Source organism: Chiloscyllium plagiosum, chromosome 10 (assembly GCF_004010195.1).
Source record: "Chiloscyllium plagiosum isolate BGI_BamShark_2017 chromosome 10, ASM401019v2, whole genome shotgun sequence".
In the NCBI taxonomy this organism is placed as follows: domain Eukaryota; kingdom Metazoa; phylum Chordata; class Chondrichthyes; order Orectolobiformes; family Hemiscylliidae; genus Chiloscyllium; species Chiloscyllium plagiosum.
Genome location: NC_057719.1, coordinates 38,258,792 through 38,283,127, shown reverse-complemented (window position 1 = coordinate 38,283,127; position 24,336 = coordinate 38,258,792). Strand labels below are relative to the sequence as shown.

Below are 24,336 nucleotides of genomic sequence, written 5' to 3'. Positions count from 1 at the left end.
CATCGTCGATCACGTCTGGGGGGAAATTGCGGTCTTTGAAGAAGGAGGCCATCTGGATTGTACGGTTTTGGAACTGGTCCTCCTGGGAGCAGATGCGGCGGAGACGATGGAATTGGGAATATAGGATGGCGTTTTTACAGGGGGCAGGGTGGGAGGAGGTGCAGTCTAGGTAGCTGTGGGAGTCGGTCGGTTTATAGTAAATGTCCGTGTCGATTCGGTCACCAGAGATAGAAATGGAAAGGTCTAGGAAGGGGAGGGAGGAGTCTGAGACGGTCCAGGTGAATTTGAGGTCGGGGTGGAAGGTGTTGGTGAAGTGGATGAACTGTTCAACTTCCTCGTGGGAGCACGAGGCAGAATCTGAAATAATACAAGATTTTAGACTACATGTATTAATGATCTTTTTAAAAATACTCAATTCCAAATCTTCTGTCTGGAATTGCAAGAATTTTTTGTCATATGGAAACATATTACTCTAAGGCTCACCATTGAAGTCTGCTCTAACCGCCACAAATATCTACCATCCCCTTTAAAAAAAAGGTTCTAGAAACAGTAGAGAAAAAAAAAATCTGGTTTTGAAATCTGGCTTCCAATAACATGAGTACACAGCACCACCAAAATCTTTTGAACATAAATGTGCTTGTGCCCTTATCATTTGTCAGCGCAACACTTTTGAACCATTTTAAAAAATAATTGAAGTCTCATTTATTAATGAAATCCTTTGTAAAGTATCAACAGAAATACCTCTGTGGGGAGAATGTTCGTTTTTTGTTAGAGGACGGAAAATAGTTTGCTTTTGTAAAGGAAATTTTATGCTCAAAAGGTTAAGGGGATGTGGCTGTTTTCAAAGCAAAATGAATGAAAAGGTAGGTTTTACTAAAAACAAGGTGAAGAATAAGTCTCTTTATTATTCTCCATAGGAAACCACAAACCCAATTGCTTTTTTACCTTTAATGGAAATAGTAACAGCTGCAAATGCAGAGTCCCTCAAATACATTTAATAACAGAATTATAAAATCTTTCTCTCATCAGTATAATTGTCATGATCAATAAAACCTACATGAAAGCAAGTAATTAGTTACTTCCAATTCAAAGCCTTCTACTAAATTTTGTATCTTTATTAATAAAGAGTATCGTCCTTTAGATCAGAAATACTCTTCTGTGAAAAGATTACATACAAGGAATATGTCCATTCTACCAGTTGTCAGCCAATGCTTCTCAGCTATAAACTGATAAACACACAAATACTAGCTTAAAATCTTTCATTCAGCAAGAAATCAACCCACGCTCGTAGCAAATTTGAGTACCGAGTATGAAAGGCCACCAACGTACCCTTCAACATACCACCAGGAGTATCAGTTGGCAGCTGAGATGACACAGTTATTCCAATGTATAGAATAAGACTTTTTTTATTGTCTTAAATAACAAAGAAGCATTTTTTTTCCCACAGGTCTCCAGTTTTCATCCCTCTATTTCCAAGTATATGAAGGGGAAGGCACCAATCTTCAAGTAAAGGTCACAGTGCTCTTTCATAATCACTCACTTACCTTTCTCAGGACTTGCATAGTCACTGTTTTTTTTGCCAAAATAAGTCTGTTTGCTTGAATGAATGGTGTGGCTAAACACATCTGAGAATCTCAAAAAAATCCCTTACATCAGCAGGTCTAAGATTCAATCCATGTTCAGACGTCATGACAATGTATGAAGGTCATTTATTCTGGTTCCTTGATATTTAGAGTCAATCAGAGTCAATGACTAGATTAATTCTATCTACCCAACCATACACAAAATAGTACTGCCCATTGTTTGACTATCTTTTCTCACATAGTTAAAGCAACTGCAATGCCCAATAACAAGCTAACCCATTGTTAAGTTTGCATATTTTTCCAAGAGCAACAGTCACATTGGTCAATTTTGGACAACTGGTGGACTAAGTGAAAACAACTGGAGACTGAGCAGATAACATTCAATAATGAATATTTGACCAGGTCAATTTGGATTTCCATTAAGGTGCACCTTTGACACCAATCTCCATTACATTCATCATAGTCATTTGTGTTTCAATTAGGGTATTGGATTGATGATTTATTGGTGAAAGACTTGCCGATGAAGTCCTCCCTAGTTGTTCATGCATTCGGGTTTGCTTTGATTCTCAAGTTCATCAAGTTCCTTCTGGAAAGAAAATGGTTCATTGTAATGTTTGACTGGGACTGTGAATATTTACCTGCTACAATCAAACTTTGGTTTGGTTTGACCCAAATTATCTGCCAAATACAGATGATCAAGCCAAACGTCCAAGAAGGCGATCTTAATAGGACTATTAAAGAGCTACCCTGCCTCAATCATCTAGTTTCATGGTTCATATTACTATCTGAGGTAGCTTTTTTGAAAAGTTTTGTAAAGATGGAATTATTTAGGTGCAAAGTAACTGAACCTCTGGAAGACAGACTTTACTAGACCACCCAAGGTATGCAGAGGAAGCTCAATTATTCGAATGAGATGGGCGGGCATTATTTCATTCGGATAATTGATTATTCGGTTAATTGATTCAATGCCTCTCCTCTGGGGCTCGGAGTTTTCTGTTAAGTCCACTCCCGTTTCAGGAGTCAAGGCAGCAGCACACCGTGCGCAAGCCCCCACCTCTCACCCGCTCCCCCAACCCCGTCCAACACTCAACACCACTCCACCCCCGCCCCTCATCCAACACCAAACCACATCCAACATTGCCCACCCCACTTTGTGGCCCCTCCCCTTCTCCGGGGCAGCCAGATCAGCCACCAACAAGAGTGCTGCTGCCTTTGGGGGTGGGAAGTCCCAAAATAGCAGATGCACACAACTTTTTGACAGGTTCCACCTTTGCCCCATACAGGTCAATGTTGGAGAGATTATCTGGGGAAGGGGGGGGGGGTTTGAAGTACACCCCTATGTAGAACTCCAAGGACATTGGGGAGAGAGACAGAGAGAGAGAGAGAGAGAGACAGACAGAGAGGGAGACAGAGAGACAGAGACAGAGAGAAAAGAGCCTTCCATTGCCCTTGATCTGAATGTCATGCTACACCATTTCGGAAGGCAGTTAACAGTCAACCATTTCATAGGTCTGAAGCCACATGTAGGCCAGACTGGGTAAAAGGGCGAGAGGTGTCCTTCCCAAAAGGATATTAGTGAGCTACATGGTACTTCATAACAATTTTATACTTACTAATATTGTGAATTTCAATTTCAAATTTATTAATTGAATTTAAATTCCTCAAGCCACCACAGTGAGAGTTAAACCCATATCCTCAAACCATTAGTCTAGGCCTTAAAAATTACTAGTCCAGTGATGTTGCTACTATGCCAACATCTCCCCAAGGTTTAGATGTGTCGAAGCTATAAAATAATCAGATGGCTTTCAACTGGACCAAGTACTAGAAAGAGCGATGTGCTTCACAATCCTGTTTTTACAGAGGTTTATTATTATTGTGGCACTCAGGATCAAATGCTTTCATTTTGAGCCTGCAAGCATGTTTGGTACAAATGAGGATTTCTGGATATAATCTGCAAATCTGAAGGGCAGTTGGTTTCATTGGAAGTAAAAGTCTATGTAGACCACTGAATCAAATGATTTTGTTCTGAAGGTAAAATATACTTAGCTTAGATTTCTTTCTGGAACATCCCAGGTATGCCATATTGCCATAATGATGGAAATGTAGGTCCTTGCAATCTGTGTGTGGGTTCATTTGTGTGTTTACTAATAATTTCAGGTTGGGAACAAGCAGTGAGAGTGAAAGTCTGTCAAGCAGCTCTAGACCAGAAGTTAATCAAGAGTATTTCTGAGATGGAGTCACTAGGTAAGAAAGTAGGATAGCCAGTGCTTGTGCCAAAGGGTTGAATATGATTTAAAAGTGACTAACTTACCAAGTACCTGTAGAAGGAAGGTTCATGAAATCTCAAACGTTAGAAAATGTTTGGAATCAGTCACAGTAAGTGAAAGGATCTTTACCCACTGTTGGGATGGGGGCAAGGGACAGATTCAAAGCATTTTCAGTTTGAAGTACAAGTGATTGTGTTCCTTTCATGGTAAAATAGAGTTGATAACCCAAGGTGAATATTTATTGAGTACTGTTTGCTTTGTTGAGTTTTTGTATTGTGAAATCCTCTCTTTTAAAATGGTGGAACCTTGTGGCTTTGTTCTTTCAGTAAATAAACAGAGATTTCACATTTCTCTTTAACGGTTTCTATGGAGATCATAAACTTTAGTTAGGAGGATAGATTGAAGAAGTTGAGACTGTTCTTCTTGGAGAAAAGAAGGTTGAATGGAGATTTGAAAGAGGTTTTGAAAGTCATAAGTTATAATGGACAGATTAGATAGGGAGAAGCTGTTCCTGCTTATAAAATGAACAAAGAATGAGGTGGAATAGATTTAAAGTGATGTGCTAAAGAAGCAAGAGTGATGTGAGAAAAAAATTCACAGTGAATTGTCAGGATACAGAATGCACTGAGTAAAGGGCATTGGATGGTTATTTGGATAGAAACAGCATGCAAGTGCATGGGGAAGATGTAGAGCTTGGCTCGATGTAATGATGTTCATTTGAAGAACTAGTTCAGGCATGATGGACCAAATTAGCTCCTTCTGCACCTTAACAATTCTATGATTCTGTAAAACACTTAATTAGTCTTAATTAAAACACTTAATTAAAACACTTAACACTAAAACACTTAATTCTGTCTAGTTTCCCATCCTTCACCTTCTGAAATATTCAGAATTGCTATTAGTATTGCTTTCCATATCAACTCTGACTCACCCACTGGCCCAATCTTTGCTGACCTACATTGGCACATTTCAGTCCCTCCATGGTTTCATCCCTTAAAGTACAATAAATCCTCTCTCCCTAAGTTTCCATTATTATGACTTCAGCTTCATAGGTATTTCCTCTCCCATTCCTGCAAGGTTTGCACCCATGCTTTCAACCCCTAAAATTTGAATTTTTGAATCTAAATTTTGTACTTCTCCAGTTTTTTTCTTTTAAAAAACAAAGTCTCCTCTCAGTAAGCTTTTGTTTCCTTCCTTCAGTATTTCCTTCCATGGCTGAGAATCCAATTGCCCCTGCCCCATATTACGCATGTGCAGCAGCGAAAGATACTTGTCTAAATGAAACAAATACTAATTAAATAAATGCAACTTCTGTTATTGACCAAAAGGCTGCTTCTTGATTCTCATTAAAAAGGTCTAAAAAAAAACTGGGTGCAAAAGGGAGATTTCTTGTAAGAATAATGAAGGAGTTGGGAACAAATCAGAATTTTAGGACTTTGTCCACTTTTTTTGAGATGCCAACATTCTGCAAATCCTTCATCGTGTTTTCAATAAGCCTATTTTTGAAAGGTTTCCATAGAGTCATCCTCCTACAGATAAAAATGATTTCAGATAAAAATCACTCCAGGCTTGCAATCCATTAGCAATTTGCACCCCATTAATAAAGCAAGCTTTAAATTGTTGACAATAGATGTTCATTTAATCCAAATTTCCATTTCCGGGCTGTTACTCAACTGCTCATTCCCCACTGGAGCCAGTTGTATGAAACAGACTGAACTCAACCTCAGGTGCTATCCAAACTAATTAAACAACTGCTGTTTCTCAATAAAAGATTTGCTTAATATAATGGAAGATTAAAAACATTCACAACATGCTGTTATTCATTACAGAACTAGGTTCTCCCAGCTAATTTGTTTGAGAATAAAATATTAAAATTTCACCAAATATTCTTCAGCGAAAATGTTCAGAAACTTGAGCATCTTCACAGGTGGTCAACTACAATTCTCAAAACAAATCCTAACTAGGATTTCCAATTAACACTCCTTTGGTTTTATAGATGGAATAACTTTCATATTACCATGGAGTTTAGCAAGAGACTAGAGTAAGAATACTATTTCAAAAAGGCTATGTGTTTTGTGTCATACCTACAAGATGCATATCTGGAATAAAGCATTCTGCCAAAGTTAATAGCGAGGAACTGATCTTACAAAGTGCAGGCAAAATGCCAAATGGATATAATTACCTCTGAAGTACAGTGAACACAGCATGGAGTAAAACAGCTTTACCTATGCCATTATTTTTTGCTAATTGGTCAGCCTCATTAATATCATGAAAATGGTCATGAAAAATATCTTATTTCAATTCGGGATCATACGTTACCATGCAGTTGCAAGTGGGTTAGAGTACAGATTTGAAGGTACACCATCATTTTCTAAGAATTAATTTTGTTTTGTTTAAACTTAATGATGAGCATCTGAAAAAAACGTCATCTACCAAAAGGTAACGGTTATGAACTAACCAGACATTGGTTTCAAACCTGGTTTGAAAATGTAGCTGAATTTCACTGGAAAATTCCTCATAGTGGTTTGATGAACATCATCACATTACTCATTCAGGTAATTTTGTCATAAAAAGTATAAAATAAATAAATTTAACTTGCCTCGGCTTTCAGGCTCAAACTGTTACTGATTTTAGCTTTGAGAAATACACATTAGACAGCCTTATAGTTTATAAGGGTACCCCCTTGCAGAGTGGCATTCACTAGACAAATGCTGAACTTTTAGACACCTAGCAGAGTCATAGAGATGTACAGCATGGAAACAGATCCTTCAGACCTACTTATCCACGTCGACCAGATATTCAAACCTATTCACTAGCACATGGCCCGTATCTGTCTAAACCCTTCCTATTCATCTACCCATCCATATGCCTTTTAAATGTTGTAATTGTACCAGCCTCCACCACTTCCTCTGGCAGCTCATTTCATACATGCACCACCCTCTGCATAAAAATGTTGCCCCTTTGGTCCCTTTCCCCTCTCACCCAAAACCTATGCCCTCTATTTGTGGACTCCCCAACCCAGGGAAAAGACCTTGTCTATTTATCCTGTCCATGCCCCTCATAATTTTATAAATCTCTATAAGGTCATCGCTCAGCCTCCAACGCTCCAGAGAAAACAGTTCCAGCCTATTCAGCCACCCCCATAGCTCAAATTCTCCAACCCTGCAACATCCTTGTAAATCTTTCCTGAACCCTTTCAATTTTCACAACATCCTTCCAACAGGAAGGAGACCAGAACTGCATGGAATATTCCAACAGTGGCCTAACCAATGTCCTGTACATCCGCAACATGACCTCCCAATTCCTGTACTTAATATTCTGACCAATAAAGGAAAGCTTACCAAACGCCTTCTTCACTATCCTTTCTACCTGCAACTCTACTTTCAAGGAACTATGAACCTACACTCCAAGGTCTCTTTGTTCAACAACACTCCCCAGGACCTTACCATTAAACATATGTCCTTCTCTGATTTGTGTTTCCAAAATGCAACACCTCGCATTTATCTAAATTAAATTCCGTCTGCCCATTGACCCATCTGATCAAGATCCCGTTGTACTCTGAAGTAACTTTCTTTGCTGTCCACTGCACTTCCAATTTTGGTGTCAACTATACCTCCTATGTTCACGTCTAAATCATTTACATAAATGACAAAAAGTAGTGGACCCAGAACCAATCCTTGAGGCAAACCACTGGTCACAGGCCTCCAGTCTGAAAAACAACCCTCCACCACCACCCTCTGTCTTCTACCTTTGAGCCAGTTCTGTATCCAAATGGCTTTTTCTCCCTGTATTCCGTGAGATCTAACCATGCTAATCAGTCTCCCATGTTGAATGCCTTACTGAAGTCCATGTAGATTACATCCACCATTCTGCCCTCAACAATCTTCTTTGTTCCTTCTTCAAAAAACTCAATCAAGTTCATCAGATTTCCCATGCACAAAGCCATGCTGACTATCCCTAATCGTCCCTGCCTTTCCAAATACATAGAAATCCTGTCCCTCAGGATTCCCTCCAACAACTTGCCCACCACCAGTTCAGGCTCACTGGTCTATAGCTCCCTGGCTTGACCTTACCACCTTTCTTAAACAGTGGCACCATGTTAGCCAACCTCCAGTCTTCCAGCACCTCACCTGTGTCTATCGATGATAAAAATATCTGAGCAAATGGTCAAGCAATCATTTCCCTAGTTTACCCCAGAGTTCAAGGGTCCACCTGATCAGGTCCTGGGGGTTTATCCACTTTTATACATTTCAAAACATCCAGCACCTCCTCTTCTCTAATATGGACATTTTTCAAGATGTCACAATCTATTTCCCTACATTATATATCTTTCATGTCCTTCTCTACAGTAAACACCGATGCAAAATACTTGTTTAGTATCTCTGCCATCTCCTGCGGCTCCACACAAAGGCTGCCTTGCTGATCTTTGAGGAGCCCTATTTTCTCCTTAGTTACCCTTTTGTCTTTGATGTATTTATAAAAACCCTTTGGAATGTCCTTAACCCTATTTGCCAAAGCTATCTCATGTCCCTTTTTTGCCCTTCTGATTTCCCCCTTACTGCCTTTATACTCTTCTAAGGATTCACTCGATCTATCCTGTCGATACCTGACATATGCTTCCTTCTTTTTCTTAACCAAACCCTCAATTTCTTTAGTCATCCAGCATTCCCTATACCTACCAGCCTTTCCTTTCACCCTAACAGGACTATACGGTCTCTGGATTCTCGTTATCTCATTTCTGAAGGCTTCCCATTTTCCAGCCGTCCCTTAACCTGCTAACATCTGTCCCCAATCAGCTTTTGAATGTTCTTGCCAAATACCGCCAAAATTGGCCTTCCTCCAATTTAGAACTTCAACTTTTAGATCCAGCCTATCCTTTTCCATCACTATTTTAAAACTAATAGAACACTGACACCTTAGTCACCTGCCCTGCCTTGTTTCCCAAGAATTGGTCAAGTTTTGCACCTTCTCTCATAGGAACATCCACACACCGAATCAGAACATTTTCTTGTACACAACTAACACTATGGCAGTCCCAGTCTATGTTTGGAAAGTTAAAATCCATGACCACAACCACCCTATTATTCTTACAGATAAGACATAGGAGTGGAAGTAAGGCCATTCGGCCCATTGAGCCCACTCCGCCATTTAATCATGGCTGATGGGCATTTCAAAGCTGAAAATGTATTGCTGGAAAAGCACAGGTCAGGCAGCATCCAAGGAATAGGAGAATCGACATTTCAGGCATGAGCCCTTCTTCAGGATCATCGGCAAACTTCGCTAGAATGCCCCCAGTCCCTTCATCCAGATCATTAATATATAACGTGAACAGCTGCGGTCCCAACACTGAACCCTGCGGGACACAGCTTGTCACCGGCTGCCATTCCGAAAAAGAACCTCTTATCCCAACTCTCTGCCTTCTGTCAGACAGCCAATCCTCAATCCATGCCAGTAGCTCACCTCGAATACCATGGGCCCTCACCTTACTCAGCAACCTCCCATGTGGCACCTCATCAAAGGCCTTTTGGAAGTCTAGATAGACCACATCCACTGGGCTTCCCTGGTCTAACCTACTTGTCAGCTCTTCAAAAAATTCCAACAGGTTTGTCAGGCACGACCTCCCCTTACTAAATCCATGTTGACTTGTACTAATCCGACCCTGCTCTTCCAAGAATTTAGAAACCTCATCCTTAGCGATGGATTCTAGAATGTTACCAACAACCGAGGTTAGGCTAATTGGCCTATAATTTTCCATCTTTTGTCTTGATCCTTTCTTGAACAAGGGGGTTACAACAGCGATCTTCCAATCATCCGGGACTTTCCCTGACTCCAGTGACTTTTGAAAGATCTCAACCAACGCCTCCACTATTTCCTCAGCCACCTTCCTCAGAACTCTAGGATGTAGCCCATCGGGGCCAGGAGATTTGTCAATTGTAAGACCTTTTATCTTTTCTAGCACTATCTCTTTTGTAATGGCAACCATATTCAACTCAGCCCCCGACTCCCTTTAATTGTTGGGATATTACTCATGTTTTCCACTGTGAAGACTGACGCAAAGTACTTATTAAGTTCTCCAGCTATTTCCTTATCTCCCATCACTAGCCTTCCAGCATCAGTTTACAGTGGCCCAATGTCTACCTTTGCCTGTCGTTTGTTTCTTATGTATTGAAAGAAACTTTTACTATCGTTTCTAATATTACTTGCTAGCCTACCTTCATATTTGATCCTCTCCTTCCTTATCTCTCTCTTTGTTATCCTCTGTTTGTTTTTGTAGCCTTCCCAATCTTCTGATTAGTAATCTAATCAGAAGATAACTGAAATCTCCATACAAATTTGTTTCTCAATTTCCCACTGACTATTGAGAGGTCTATAATACAATCCCAGTAAAGTGATCATCCCTTTCTTATTTCTCAGTTCCACCCAAACACTTCCCTGCATGTATTCCCAGGAATATCCTAAGTACAGTAGGATGCTGCCTGAACTGCTGTGCTCTTCCAGCACCACTAATCCAGAATCTGGTTTCCAGCATCTGCAGTCATTGTTTTTACCCAAGTACAGCAGTAGCCATCCCTTACCAAAAATGCCACTTCGCCTCCTCTCTTGCCGCCCTATTATCCTTCCTATGCCATTTGTATCCTGGAATATGAAGCTGCCAGTCCTGCCCATCACTGAGCCACGTTTCTGTAATTGCTACAATGTCCCAGTCCTAATCAAGCCCTGAGCTCATCTGCCGCTCATCTTCAGTGACATTGTAAGTTAACAGTTCTAAATAAAATGTTTGGATAGTTCCACGAGAACTTTTAACTACAAATCCTGTACATCATCAACAAGTTCATTATGTTTGGACTTCAACAGTAGTTCAAAGAGATCTTGCACAAAAAATCAAATTGATTAATGGAACTTAAATTATAAAAGATCCATTATGAAATTAGGAATGAACAAACTCATCAGAATTGCTAACGGTTCCAAGGGAACATTTAATAAATAACTGAATCAAACACTAATATGGAAAGGGAGCTGGAAAGCAAGGCAATGAGTTCCAATAAAATCAGAAGCATTACCTTTACCTTTACCTTTACCCTTACCCTTTCAGGTCAATCTTCTGCACAAATCTGGACCAGCAGAGTAATGCAGAAACTCCAGAACTAAATACATCCTCTGCATGTGGGCGGCACGGTGGCCCAGTGGTTAGCACTGTTGCCTCACAGCGCCTGAGACCTGGGTTCAATTCCTGCCTCAGGCGACTGACTGTGTGGAGTTTGCACATTCTCCCCGTGTCTGCGTGGGTTTCCTCCGGGTGCTTCGGTTTCCTCCCACAGTCCAAAGATGTGCAGGGTCAGGTGAATTGGCCATACTAAATTGCCCGTAGTGTTAGGTAAGGGGTAAATGTAGGGGTATGGGTGGGTTTCGCTTCGGCGGGTCGGTGTGGACTTGTTGGGCCGAAGGGCCTGTTTCCACACTGTAATGTAATGTAATCTAAAAAAAAATGTGAACACAAAACAGTTTCAGCTGCTCAACTGATTCTGAAAGTATGCAAGTAGCCTCAGGTAGTTGCTGTACAAATAGCAGCCAGCAAACCTTCCAAATTTTGGCTCCCCAAGGATGATATAATCACAGACAGAATGCAAAGATTTTCCTGATGACCGTATAAGGCAAGAAAATACCAACCCTTTCTTTGCACAATTTGTGTACCTCAGTTAAATGATGAATTTAGTGGGGGCTTTAATCCAATTGGAACAAACAATTGTCTGAAATGACTTTATATTTACAAAGAAAATATTAAACACTGTCTATTTCCTTTCAGATGGTAAAACTTCAGTATTATGACTTCATAGAGATAGTGAAATTCAGATACTACGTTTGACACAAATAATCATTGATGAGACCTTACCTACACTCTAAACAAGGCAACATGCAACAATGAGCAAAGTCCATAAACTTAAAGCCCATAGAATAACACTGGTTTGAATGATTATGCCAATAATTTGGATAATGGTTCAAACACTGTAGATGGGAGTAAATAAGCAAACAACTACATTAATCTTCCATGGACTTATAAATCATATAATGTGCTCTAACTAAATCATTTGTTAGACATAGATTAGAACCTCATGTACCAGTCATTTGTCTTGAACTGCAGTACAAGCAGTTCTTCTGTAACACATTGGTTGCATTCTTGTGCAACCCTGCATTATAGAAAAATCTCACTTTAGAAACAGCGCTTAAAGTGTTGACGATGTTATTGCATTACAGCCAACACACATTTTAAAAATTCGCACTTTAGAAACAGTGTCTCCAATTCATCAATCCCATTACAGCAAGTTCGCATTAGCGAAATGTGCATTAAAACAGAACAACTTGTACTTAATTAAGGCCAGATTTGCAAATAAGGTACAACTATTATACCATATAGTCACAGTTTTGCTATAAATCAAATATTGCCCACTGCTGAAACATCCTGGAGTATTACTGAAACGTCCACCAGACCAATAAGGCAAGAGAACAGGGAATTAGAATACAAGCTCAAGATCAACAATGACCTTGTATTATCCATTCTTGCTTCTATTTCTATGGTCTTAATAATCTGACAATCCTGTTTGTTTATAAATGGTTGTTATCACTCACTTGGGTAGCGCACTTGAAATCAAGTTCCACTATTCCCAGAGTCATCACAAAAATTAAAGATGTTTTTAAAAATATGCAAATTTTCCCAATGTATCTGACCTTCAGACCTAGATTAATAAATAGCATAGACCAGCTTTCTGTATTCATCAAGAATTTATTACAAGTAATTAGACTCTCGTTACAGGTAAAGTCCTAAACAGTCAGCACATAAACACTATTACCTCACTTCATTAAGATTTACCTTCCTATCATACCAAACATGTTAGACATCGAGAATTCTCTAATCCCTGGTACTTGGCGACCTCAGCTCACCAGTAGCTGGGAGATGCCTCTGTGTTAGTCATCAGCAGAATAATCATAAGGATCGTACCAATAATAGAATGGGAACAAAGATTTTGGAAACATCTCTCCAGTTTTTCCCCTTTGTCCTAACTTATTTTACCCTGTCTGTTTGTCAGTGTATGTATAAGGAGGAATTTGTAAAGGTAATGTTGTTAGCATGCTCTTTTGTACAGTCACAGAGACAGGCTACTTGTCAGTTAGGATCTGCTGGTGGCAGAGGAGGGCTGCTGGATATCTTGCTGTATGGCACATCAGGACATCAATCTAATACCTACAGCATGTACCAGCTACCCGTGCTGAAGACGCACCATATGTTTATTAAACCAAATGACCATGCCGGAAGAAAGGTGAAGACTAGTCCTCAGCCCAAAGGGAGGAAGTGTAGGCTGTCTGCAAGAGGTATTCCACACACTCCTGTCCCAGGGCTATGGTCAGGAGATATGTCTGACAATAGTGTGGAGACTGGGTGACAGTCAGTCACAAGTATTCAGAGGAATTGCCTAATGGGAACCTGCAAACACCACAGTCAGGGGTCTGCTCAGTCACTTGAAGGAGCTGTTCCATGAAGTCAGTCAGATTTCTAGGACAACTGTGGTTTGAGGACTGTCTGTTGGTCATGGAGGGGAAGATAAAGGCGAGGCATATATTGGGGTGAAGTGAGGGACAGAAGGAACTCGAGGTGTTTGGAATAGCATCAGAGGGCATGACAGGCCAGAGGAGGGGGAGTATTGAAAGTGATCACCACCCTCGCATCTACAGGGATGAGGATGGACATCTTCAGTTATAATGTTGCAACTCAAGGGCAAGGAGGACACTATTTAATATGAGGAGTCTCTACAATTTTGTGGGGGAATGCATAAAAATCAGCTGTTGGTGTACAGCAAGATCAAAGTGGAGACTTTGGAGGACAGTAGGGGGTTGAGGGAGGAGAGAGTGGGTTTAATATCTGACCAGGTGAAGCAACTGAATGCAGCTGAAAAATGGCTGGGCCAATGCATGGGATGAGTAGAATCATTGTCACCAATGGGTGGAAACACGGGATCCATTTCTGCTGGATGCTAGAGCACTGAAGGTAGTAAATTCATGAAGAAAGTGCTTGCGAGCTCCAGCTACATTTCATGTGCAATTATTAAGAATCCTTACAGTGTGGAAACATTTGGTCCAACAGGTCCACACCAAATCTCTAAAGAGAATCCCAGCCAGACTCACTCTCCTACCCTTTCCCTGCACTTGCATGGCTAACCTACCTAAACTGCTCATCTTTGGACTGGGGAAATTTTGTCCATTTATAATGCAAAAAGAATGAACATGCTTTAAGACTTCAAATGCTGATTTACACCAATGCCACTGGTGTTTGAAAATCTGGCATTTGAAAATCTGGCATTGTCAACTCAATGAAGTCAGCACTAATGACTTCAAAAGAAATAAATATTGCACACGAGCAGCCCATCAGTTGTGGAACTTCCAAAGATGCTGTGAGAGGAGGAGAACATCCATCATATGCCATGAAAATAAGACAACGGATTCCATCGAATGTAATTCAAAGTGGAATGGTTGATGTAGGTCTGGGAAGGGGTCAGAGTGCAGCAGACATTTTAATATAAGTGTTGGTTACTCAGCTGGTGCCACACTTTCACCCAGATTGCTGTAGGTGCTGTGAGCAGGGCCATGGTGGAGATGATGATAGGGCTGTTGAAATATAATTCGATTGCTTGGACTGTTCTGCAGTCCCTCTGGTGTAGTTCAGACAGAAGGTGCCATATCATTCTGGCATAGTGTGCTCTGCCAGGAATGAGTTGCTATGATAGATGCTGAGGAAACAGGAAATTCTTCTGAGGAGAAATGAGAATGGTGTATTGTAAGAGGTGTTGAGAATTTGATGAGAGGGACACTATGGGGCAGAGTAGGTAGTTAATGAGACAACTTTAGTAAGAGTATGGTGGACTGTCCCTTGAAGAGTTTGATCATGTGATGATGACATCATCAGCCATTCAATGGTGTGAAACAGCCTCATCTAACCTTGTTGCCTACAGCATGAATATCGCCTAAATAAAGATCCTAATGTTAAACACTTCGATCTCCTGATTCTTATTGGAATGTAAGACGTACAGCGAGAAACCTCACTAGGCCTCATGGTGGAAAATTTTCCAAAGAACTCAACACAACTGGCGCTGAACCAAAGAAAGTAAGATTCAGCCTGGTGTCCATAAATCTCATAATATAAAAAGGATTGTTAAATATTTTGTTTATTTGGTCCAACATTTTTTTTAAATCAGAACTTGTGCCACATATCCTGATCCATTCTATTCTAAGAACACAAAGTCAGAGCAGGAAGTTTCCATGGTTTGGAAATACTGGTTCTGCATTAACTTCAATACTACAATGTGGAAGGTAAACACACACCATTCAAAAAAACTGCTTTCAGTTCACAAATGAGTGGTCAAAATCATGTCAAAGTCACGTCTACAAACAGGATAATGTAGATCATCCTTTATCCCTCTTATTCATGTTATAGACTCATACAGTATTATCAATTCAAACTGGATAACTCCCATACAATTTCTATGGGTTTAAATATAGATCCCGAAGCAAGGTTTCAATACTGATTGATGCTTCGTGCCACAAACAAAATGCGCTTTATGGTACAGTATGCACGGGTCAGTTTCCAGCAGTTTGTGGTCAATATTAGTTTCATTTATTCTGGGTGACAGGTGAAGGACTGTAAAGCGAGACATTCTTCGATAGATCCTTCTGTAATATTAGACATCAATAGACTGTTCTTGTACTCGTTTTGGAAGCAATTCCCCTGTTCTCAAATCCTCTCTGCTTTGACATGCTTCCTCAAGTGTCACACAAACTGTTCACGGGTTCCAGTTAATGGAACATTTTAAGTGTAGCTTCCAAGTGTTTCGTTCTGTTGATCAGCATCCCTGTTTTAATTTCTCCAACCTCTCAACAGTATAGTACCTCACCACATCAGAGATCAAAAACTGATTATGAGGAATAAAGCAAGGGAAATTCCTCAATCCTTTCCCCAGTGGGTCAATATCACTACAATGCATGCCAATTCCCGCTCAACTGATCATACATCAGCAACAGCTCAGCTAAAGTCTCAGAGCTTGCTCAGCAATGAAATAAAGTGCATCAAAAGAAAACAGATTAGGCAATTGATATTGAATTGAATAGAATATGTAATTCAAATTTATAGTTTTAAATATAGCTCGCTATTCAACTAGTCTCATTTGCCTGTTCCCCTCCTCCCCAAATCTTTAATGTCATCCTGGTCTGGCTCCTCAAGATCCCCTCCAGCCTGTGCACTGATCTTTCAAAGACTGCAACTCCCACAATTGTTTGAAAATCACAAATCTTTAAATTTCTAGTGGCTGGAGAAATTCGCATTTCTGGCTCCTGCTGGAAACCAGGCTTCCAATGGCAACAGCAGTTGCTATGTTATCCACAACTAATCATAGATTTATACAGTGCAGAAAAGACCCCGAGGACCATTGACTCTGCACTGACAATAACTATCACTAAAAATGCACTATTCCCAATTTCCTGCACTGTCCCACATTCTTAAATGTTACAATATTTGAAGTTCTCGTACAACCATTTTAAAAAAAATTTGGATGTTTTCCAGCCTCTAATACCTTTCCAAGCAGCGCATTCCAAATTCCCATCACCTGCTGAATGGAAGAGCTTTTTCTGAAATTCACTCAATCTACTACCCAAATCCTAAAGCTATGCCCTTTTATGATTGACCCCTCAACCAAGGGGAACAGCTGCTCTCTATTCACCCTGTCCATAGTTCTCATAATCTCATACACTTCAATCACGTTCCCCCTCAGTCTGCTCTGAAGAAAACAATCCAAGCCTATCAAGGCTCTCCTTTTAACTCAATTTCTCCATTTCAAGTAACATCCTGGTGAACCTCCCCTGTAACCCCTCCAGTGCTATCACATCTTTCCTGTAGTGGTGACCAAAACTGTACACTGTACTCCAGCTGTGGCTTGACCAATTGTCGATACAACTTCAATATTACCCCCTTGCTCTGATATTCTATGCCGCAACAAATGAAGCAAGTGTCCTATATGCCTTAACTATCCTATTAACGTGTTCTGCCAACTTCAGGGCTCTGTGAATAATTACCCTAAGATCATTCTGTTTCTCTGAACTACCCAGTGTCCTGCCATTCATTAAATACTCACTCATCTTGTTTCTTCTTCCACTTCACACATTTCAGATTTCAATACCATCTGCTCTGGTTTGCCTATCTGACTAACCCAGTTATATCTTCCTGTAATATACAATCATCTACTTTACTATTAACAATCCACCAATCTTGGCATCATCTGCAAATTTGCTTAATATTCCCCCCAAAGTTTCATCTGTATCATGTATGTGGACAACAAACAATAAGAGTCCCAATACTGATCCTTGTGGCACACTGATGGACACCAGCCTCCAGTCACTCAAACAGCCTTCTACCATACCCTTTGTGTCCTATTACTAAGTCAGTTTCTGATCCATCTCACCAGGTTTCCCTCAATTCCATGTGCTCTAACCTTCTCAATTTCCCATGTGGGACCTTGTCAAAAGCTTTGCTAAAATCCATATAAACTACATCAACTGAACATACCCCATCCCCACACTTGATCACATTTTCAAAAATTCTAACAAATGTTTTTAGGCATGACCTCCCTCTGACAAATCCATGCTGGCCATTCCTAATTAACCTGTACATTTTCAAGTGAGTATTAATTCACTCCTTCACATTTTCTCCAATAGTTTCCCAATTACTGATGGGAGACTCCCCAGTCTGTAATTTCCTGGCTAATCTTTACTACACTTCTTAAAAAGTGGAACCACATTTGCTGTCCTCCAGTTCTCTGGTATATCCCTCATGGTTAGAGAGGAATTAAAAATTTGTGTCAATTAAAAACCATATCAAATGATCCTGGAGAAACTACCTCAAGAAGGCTATCCCTTCTTTTGGAGATTTCATATTCACCTCATCTTTCAAGACTATCACTAGTGCTAGAATGTTAGTGGGATTGTCAATTCAGAGTGCTGTCAAGCGTCACTAAGATACTTTCTAAAACAACCAAGAGTGGAGCAAGTATACATAGAATAAGTGTACATGGTATGCTCATGAAATATGTAATGTTCATATTCATATGAAATGGAGATAGAGATCACATATATAGTACTGGCTGCAGGAAAGGTTCCATGGAGTAGACATTCCTGTTCTTTGGAACCATTTCTTCCTCCATTCGGTAACAAAAATGCAATAAATTGTGTGAAACCTACTTGATCTAAATATGCCATGAATATTGGTGACAGAAGATTTCTCAACAATTAAGAGTTCTGCTTCAATTGCTTACCTTTACTTACACTTCTTGCCAATTACAGCACCAATGTCCTCACAGAAGTCACTTAAGTCCTATTCTAGAGAATTGGCTCCATATGCTGTCATTTGGGTACAGGACTTCTCTATTAATTGTACTAACATTTGGATGAGTTGCGAGTGACACTGTGCTCTTTTGTGTGTAAATGATCTCATGAAATTATTGGTAAAAAGCTAGGAAATGCTCGCTGGTGGCTTTGCCAATATCTATCTTTCATCCAATATCACAAACCAAACTATTGTTATTATATGTGAACTGTTGGGTGCAAATTGACTTCTGAATTTCTCCATAATACAACAGTACCTCCATTTCAAAAGTTATTGGGTGTAAAACATTTCGAATATTCCAAGGTTGTGAAAGGTACTATATATAGTTTCTTTCTTTACAAGAATAGGATCCGAAGATTAGGAGGGACTGTCAGCTTTTAGTTAAAGAACCATATTTGGAACTTTGTTTAATTACTATGTTTTTACATGATGTGAAACACAGTATTTTGGGAATTGAATAGTCTTCTTGCTCAACATACTATTACTGACAACTCCATGGGATTCTTCCAGTGACATTACAATGTCTTGAACTGAGAAGGAAAGAGGTTTAGATAAAATTAACAAACAAAACAGAAATTTTGAAGTTGCTCACAGACCGCAGACATGATATTAAATTTAAAATCTCTTTATTGTTGAGAAATCTTCTGTCATCAATATTCATGGCAACTTTAGATCAAGTAGGTTTCACACAATTCATCGTACTTTTGTCAGAATGGAGGAAGAAAAGAACCGGAATGTCTACTCCATGGAACCTTTCCTGCAGTCAGTTAACATGACTTTGCTTGTATTTCGGAAATAAACCAAAATATAAACCGTATTGTTTTCCCATCCAGTTAACAGAAGTAGACACATTCAGGTCTGGGCTGCCATCCACAAGCTCCATCTTTTACAGATCACTACACTTCACACTCCCTGTGCACAAAAACCCAAGGTATGAAACTGAACGAGATATGCTCTTTCTAAACAACTCTTCAACTTTAACTACCACAAACGCAAAAGCAAAATACTGCAAGTGGTGGTAATATAAACTAACAAAATGCTCAAAACAGTCAGCAGGTCTGGCAGTATCTGTGGAGAGGGAAACAAGGTTGGTGTTTCAGGTGTAGGACCTTTCAACAATTCTGACGAAAACGTCATTGACCTGACTAGTTTATCTGGTTTCTCTCCCCCTGATTCTGCCAGCCATGCTCAGTATTTCCAGAATTTTGTGTTTATTTTAAATTTAAATTAACTTGCAGTCTTCTCAATAGATTAATCAAACAGTACAACCCAGGGAGGTCCTAAGTCAACACATGCTGAGTTTGCTGATCATTACAAAATTTCTGTTTTGTTTCAGCATCAGTGTCCCCATAGTTGAGAAAGGAAAAAAACGTTTCCAATCCTGATTGTTAGCCAGCGACTCTGAGACTATTTGGTAAACACAGAATGAAGCTCTAAAGAACACTGGAGTCAAATGAACTTGCCACATAAACACAGTGACAACAAGAGCAAGTCAGGAGCTAGGAAATTTGCAGGAAGCAACTCACCACCTGATTCCCCAAAGCTTGTTCGTCATCTACCACGCACATGTCAGGAGTGTGATGGAATACTCCCAACTTACCCGCATGAGTGCAGCTGCAGCAACACTCAACAAGCTTGACATCATCCAAAACAAAGTAGCCCATTTGATTGGCACTACATCTATAAACATTCACTTCCTCCACCATCGACGGTCAGTAGCAGCAATATGTACTGCAGCAATTCACCAAAGATCCTTAAACAGCATCTTCCAAACACATGGCCACTTCCATCTAGAAGGACAAGGTCAGCAGATAAATGGCAACACCACTACCTACAAGTTCCTTCCAAGCCACTTACCATCCTGATTTGGAAATATATTGCAATTCATCACTGTAGCTGGGTCAATATACTGGAATTCCTTCCCTAAAGACAATGTGGGACAACCTGCAGCAGCTCTAGCAGGTAGTTCACCACCACCTTTTCAAGGGCAGTAAACGCTGGCCAGCCAGCGATGCCCAAGTCCCACGAGTGATTTTTTAAAAAACTGCTCAATGTCTAATCTAGATTCAAATATAAAGAATGACAACTGATCACTACTTAACATTTCTGTCCCTTTCCTACCAAAACAACAAAAACTGGGGCAAAACAAAAAAAGGAGGCTAGTGTCATCTTCCTGACTAAAGTTGGCCATAGGGCATCAGAAAGTTGTTACCATGCAACATTATGATTCTCCACTAAAAGGCATTTGGAACAAGATATTTGGGAACACTGACCAAGGAATATTTTTCTAAATTGTGCAGCATTGCTATGATACCTATGAAACTTTACCTCAAGACAAGTCAACAGAGCCAGAAAAGAAGGGGAGGGTCAATACGAAATTAAAGAAAAAGTTTAGTAAAATGAAATTTACACCTTCCATTACATCCTCTCAAAGATTTGTAAACTTAAAAGATTGAGTTTTTGACAGTTACAAAATCTTTGGGATTTCATATCTTCCACCTTTATTTGTCAATACAGGAACAGGCAGTCTGACCTGTATACATCGATCTCAATTCCATCATTAACCCTTGGTGCAGCCAATGTTAGTCAAGATAGTCAAGTTCAAGTTTTGTGCACTTGAGATTGACTCCATCAACAGTCAACTATTGGCTGGAAAATTCAATGTCAATCTCTAATGAAAGCTGTATGTACTAAGAAATCAGTAGCTCCATCAAGCATTTTGCTTGGAATTTTCCTTAAATGGCCTCTTCAAAACACACAAACTATACTAATGCATTGAGTGCGATATGACAATATAGCCCACGCAGAAGGCAAGGTTTGAGGAGAGGGGAAAGATTTTTTCATTGGAATTTGTAGATACCTTTGCAACTTACTATCCACAGACCTGAGAAATTTTATTTAACAGATTAATGAAAACGCTAAAACAAAATCGGACTCGAAGTGAAGAAAAACCAACAATAATCTTTAAAGCTTGAACTTCAGTGCAAGCATTTGCACAATGATCTATATCTCAGGTAATGTCTGTAGATCTAGATTGATAACATTAAGTCCGTAAGTAAAGCTGCAACAAACCGTAATTGATCATTCAACACCAAAGAGCATTTCCTGGTACTTCCACATATTTTAAACTCTCCTAACCCATATCAAAACTGAAACAAAAATCCACAACATGACACGCAGTATTTATAGAAGGAACCGAGGTGTTAATGATTGACAAAAAAGGTCATTCTTTCATTTTAATCACAAAGGGTGACTGGTCTGATAAAGCCTTTAGCGTTTCAAGTTTTGCTGATAAAAAAGTACAACACTGTAGCGAGTAAAGTTTGCAGCAATCCCCAATGCTAAATGTTAAAAACAAGACACAGAGCAAATGTAAAATATAACTCTACTCAGTGTGTTTGGGGGGGGTGCAATGAGAGAAGGAAGAAGGGAGCCAGTTGTCAGTTTTCCCTTTGCCTCAGAGTGCAAGTTACTTCCATTGTATTTGAATGGCCATTAATTTTTTTTATCTGGGGTCTTATGTACCTGCACGCTCAGAGTACAAACATTAAATGCTCCTTCCCACCATTGTTACACTTGCAAGCAAAAGATTGTCAAATCTGTGGCATAAAAACTGGAGCTGGATGCAGAGAATCTGCAGGTTCCACTCGTTCTGGGAATGAACTGTATTTGGGGTGAAGCAGAAACTTCAATTTATTCCCTGTTAAGGTCCAGCTACTGATTCCACTGAAAAAAACGATGCTCATCTCAATCTCACGAGCTTGATATTTTCCAACTAAAACAAAAGGCCTTACGCAGAGTGTCACTTGCTAATAGGGTCTTCAAAGATGAGGAATGAAAAGGCATGTAACATAGGGATACATCTCCAGGGAGCAGTAACAACTGTTCACTAGGGCATACTCCGTTATCCTGCAGAAGGGGCAACAGTAACAGACCTAATAACAAGTGCCTCCATCCATAGCATTCTCCTCCCCCACCCCCACCGTTTAACTGGTGCTCCAAGTAGTTAAAATTGGGCAAGTTTCACCATAAAGTCAACTTGAAAACTTGACACATATGTTTAAAATCGGTACACTTACGTCACCCCAAATTACCATTTCAGAGCTGTGCCTGTGTAACTTGTATGTTTGATCATTCTGTACACTATGTCTAAATTCACCTCTCACTGAAGGCTTCAATTAGAACAAGTAGTGATGGAGCTACTGATGAACCATGCACAAGCGCTTGAGCATAGTTTCAACCATATTCTATGCAGAGCGGACAGGGCGTTCAACAAGTTACAGTCTCTCTGTTTGGTCTGTTGTAATTGTTGTTTGAATTTCATGTAAAGAGCCAGAGAGTCCGCCTACCGAGGCTGCAGGACCCAGAAGTCTCCCTGCACAAATGCCTGGCAGAACCGAGCGAGAAATGTTCCTCTTCTCCCGGGCGACAGAGAGCTCCAGTGCGGCTGGTACATTGTTAACCCCCCACCCAAGCCCTCAGCTCCCCAGTGACCATGAGCCGGTACTAACCACAAACGCTGCTCTTCATCCGAGCGCGGAGTCCCGGTCGGCCCCTTTGCGTTTCCAAGTCCTTCCCCCCCCCTCGGACTCGCTTCGTTCTCTCTATCCTTCAGTCCCGGACCCAAACGTGTCAGTTTCGCGGAGCGGCCAACCGGAAAACGGCGTCTTCTGGTAAAAATGTAGTAGAAAAGCACCTCTGATTCATTGCTGCCATTTTGAACGCCTTGGAATGAAAATGACCGATTGCACAATGTTAAAATTCCCCATTTTTCTGCTGCTGGTGCTAGCACGGATCCATTCACTGCAATGACTGACTGTTCTGACTGGAAAGCCCCTTATGTCAATATCACTTCCTCTGCCTCTGGAAATCCCCTTCTCTCTAAACAATATAACACCCAGTGCGCACACACACACACATACACAGCTACAGCACTGCACTGAGCAGCCTCATAGAGACACAAGTGCTTCAAAATGTGGTGTTTCTGTGGACCATCTTACCGGCTTCTACTTTTCTGGAATTTAGAATCAACATTTGCTGAGGCACATGCTAAATCGAAAGGCCACCAAATATGGCAATTGAAACATTTCGCATTAGGTGAAGGTCTGCAATAGTTAAATTGAGAAATCGTGGGCTGTTAGAAAAAAGAAAAAAAAAGATTACCGGTCTCGGCATTAGTGACGTTAACAAATATCCAAAACAAAATGCAACAATATCTGCAGTTCGCTGGAATGAAAGAGCTTTGCACCGTCTGATGTCATCAGCCTGCGAAATCGGGGCTGATTCCTTCATTGGATGGTGTTTGTCGACATCAACTCCTCAAAATAGCCCTCTCTCAAATTAGAATACTTGTGCCCACTTATTTTTGTTTAAATATCAAACAAGTCAGTCCTCTTTCCTTTCCATGGAACTCGGTAGGTTGTGACATTGTCTGAACCTGGGAACTCCAGTGTAGTGGATAAGTAAGGTGCCCTATTGGCAACAACAGCCTTTGTCGAATTTGTCACTGCCATTGACATCATTGTTTTCCTTCTGCAGCCTTCCCCAAGTTTCCTCTCCCGTCAGCACTCTGTCGACCTCCTAGTCAGTTTTCTTATCGTTTGCCATATGTTCGCTGAGTACATCTTTGCTTTGACTCCATCCTCATTGAGCTGACAGTTATGCAGCTCCCCTTCCTGGCTTTCACACTACCTCAACACTTTCTCTCCCTCTCCACACAACACTCATCCTCCTTCAAATAAAATCTTGATCCTTCTATCCATGTATTCTTTAAAACCACAACCCCCAACATTTTCCAAAGACTATGGACAACACACCCCAAGTATATTTCCATGCTTCCCTCTACTCCAGTTGGATATCTCTCCCTGAGTTGCTCCAAAACAGACCCAATCAGCTATAGGGAGAGGCTGAATAGGCTGGGGCTGTTTTCCCTGTAGCATCAGAGGCTCAAGGGTGACCTTGTGGAGGTTTATAAAATCATGAGGGGCATGGATAGGATAAATAGACAAGGCTTTTCCCCTGGCATGGGGGAGTCCAGGACTAGAGAGAATAAAGCCCAACCTTTTCA

The 24,336-nt window shown here is 40.4% G+C and overlaps 1 protein-coding gene across 8 annotated transcripts in view; it reads right to left on the bottom strand.

Annotated features, from left to right (window-relative positions):
• The window catches only part of traf3 (TNF receptor-associated factor 3), an 83,627-nt gene extending 59,551 nt beyond the window's left edge, over window positions 1–24,076 (bottom strand). The window contains exon 1 of one of the 8 annotated variants that reach the window (XM_043697457.1): window positions 23,433–24,076. Coding sequence is in view for 1 of the 8 variants with exons in the window: in XM_043697455.1 (XP_043553390.1) it covers window positions 22,619–22,725 (107 nt within the window). In the remaining 7 variants the exon portion in view is untranslated. The other 7 variants (XM_043697460.1, XM_043697456.1, XM_043697455.1 and 4 more) reach the window with 7 other exon arrangements.
• Between the last annotated feature and the right edge of the window lie 260 nt (window positions 24,077–24,336).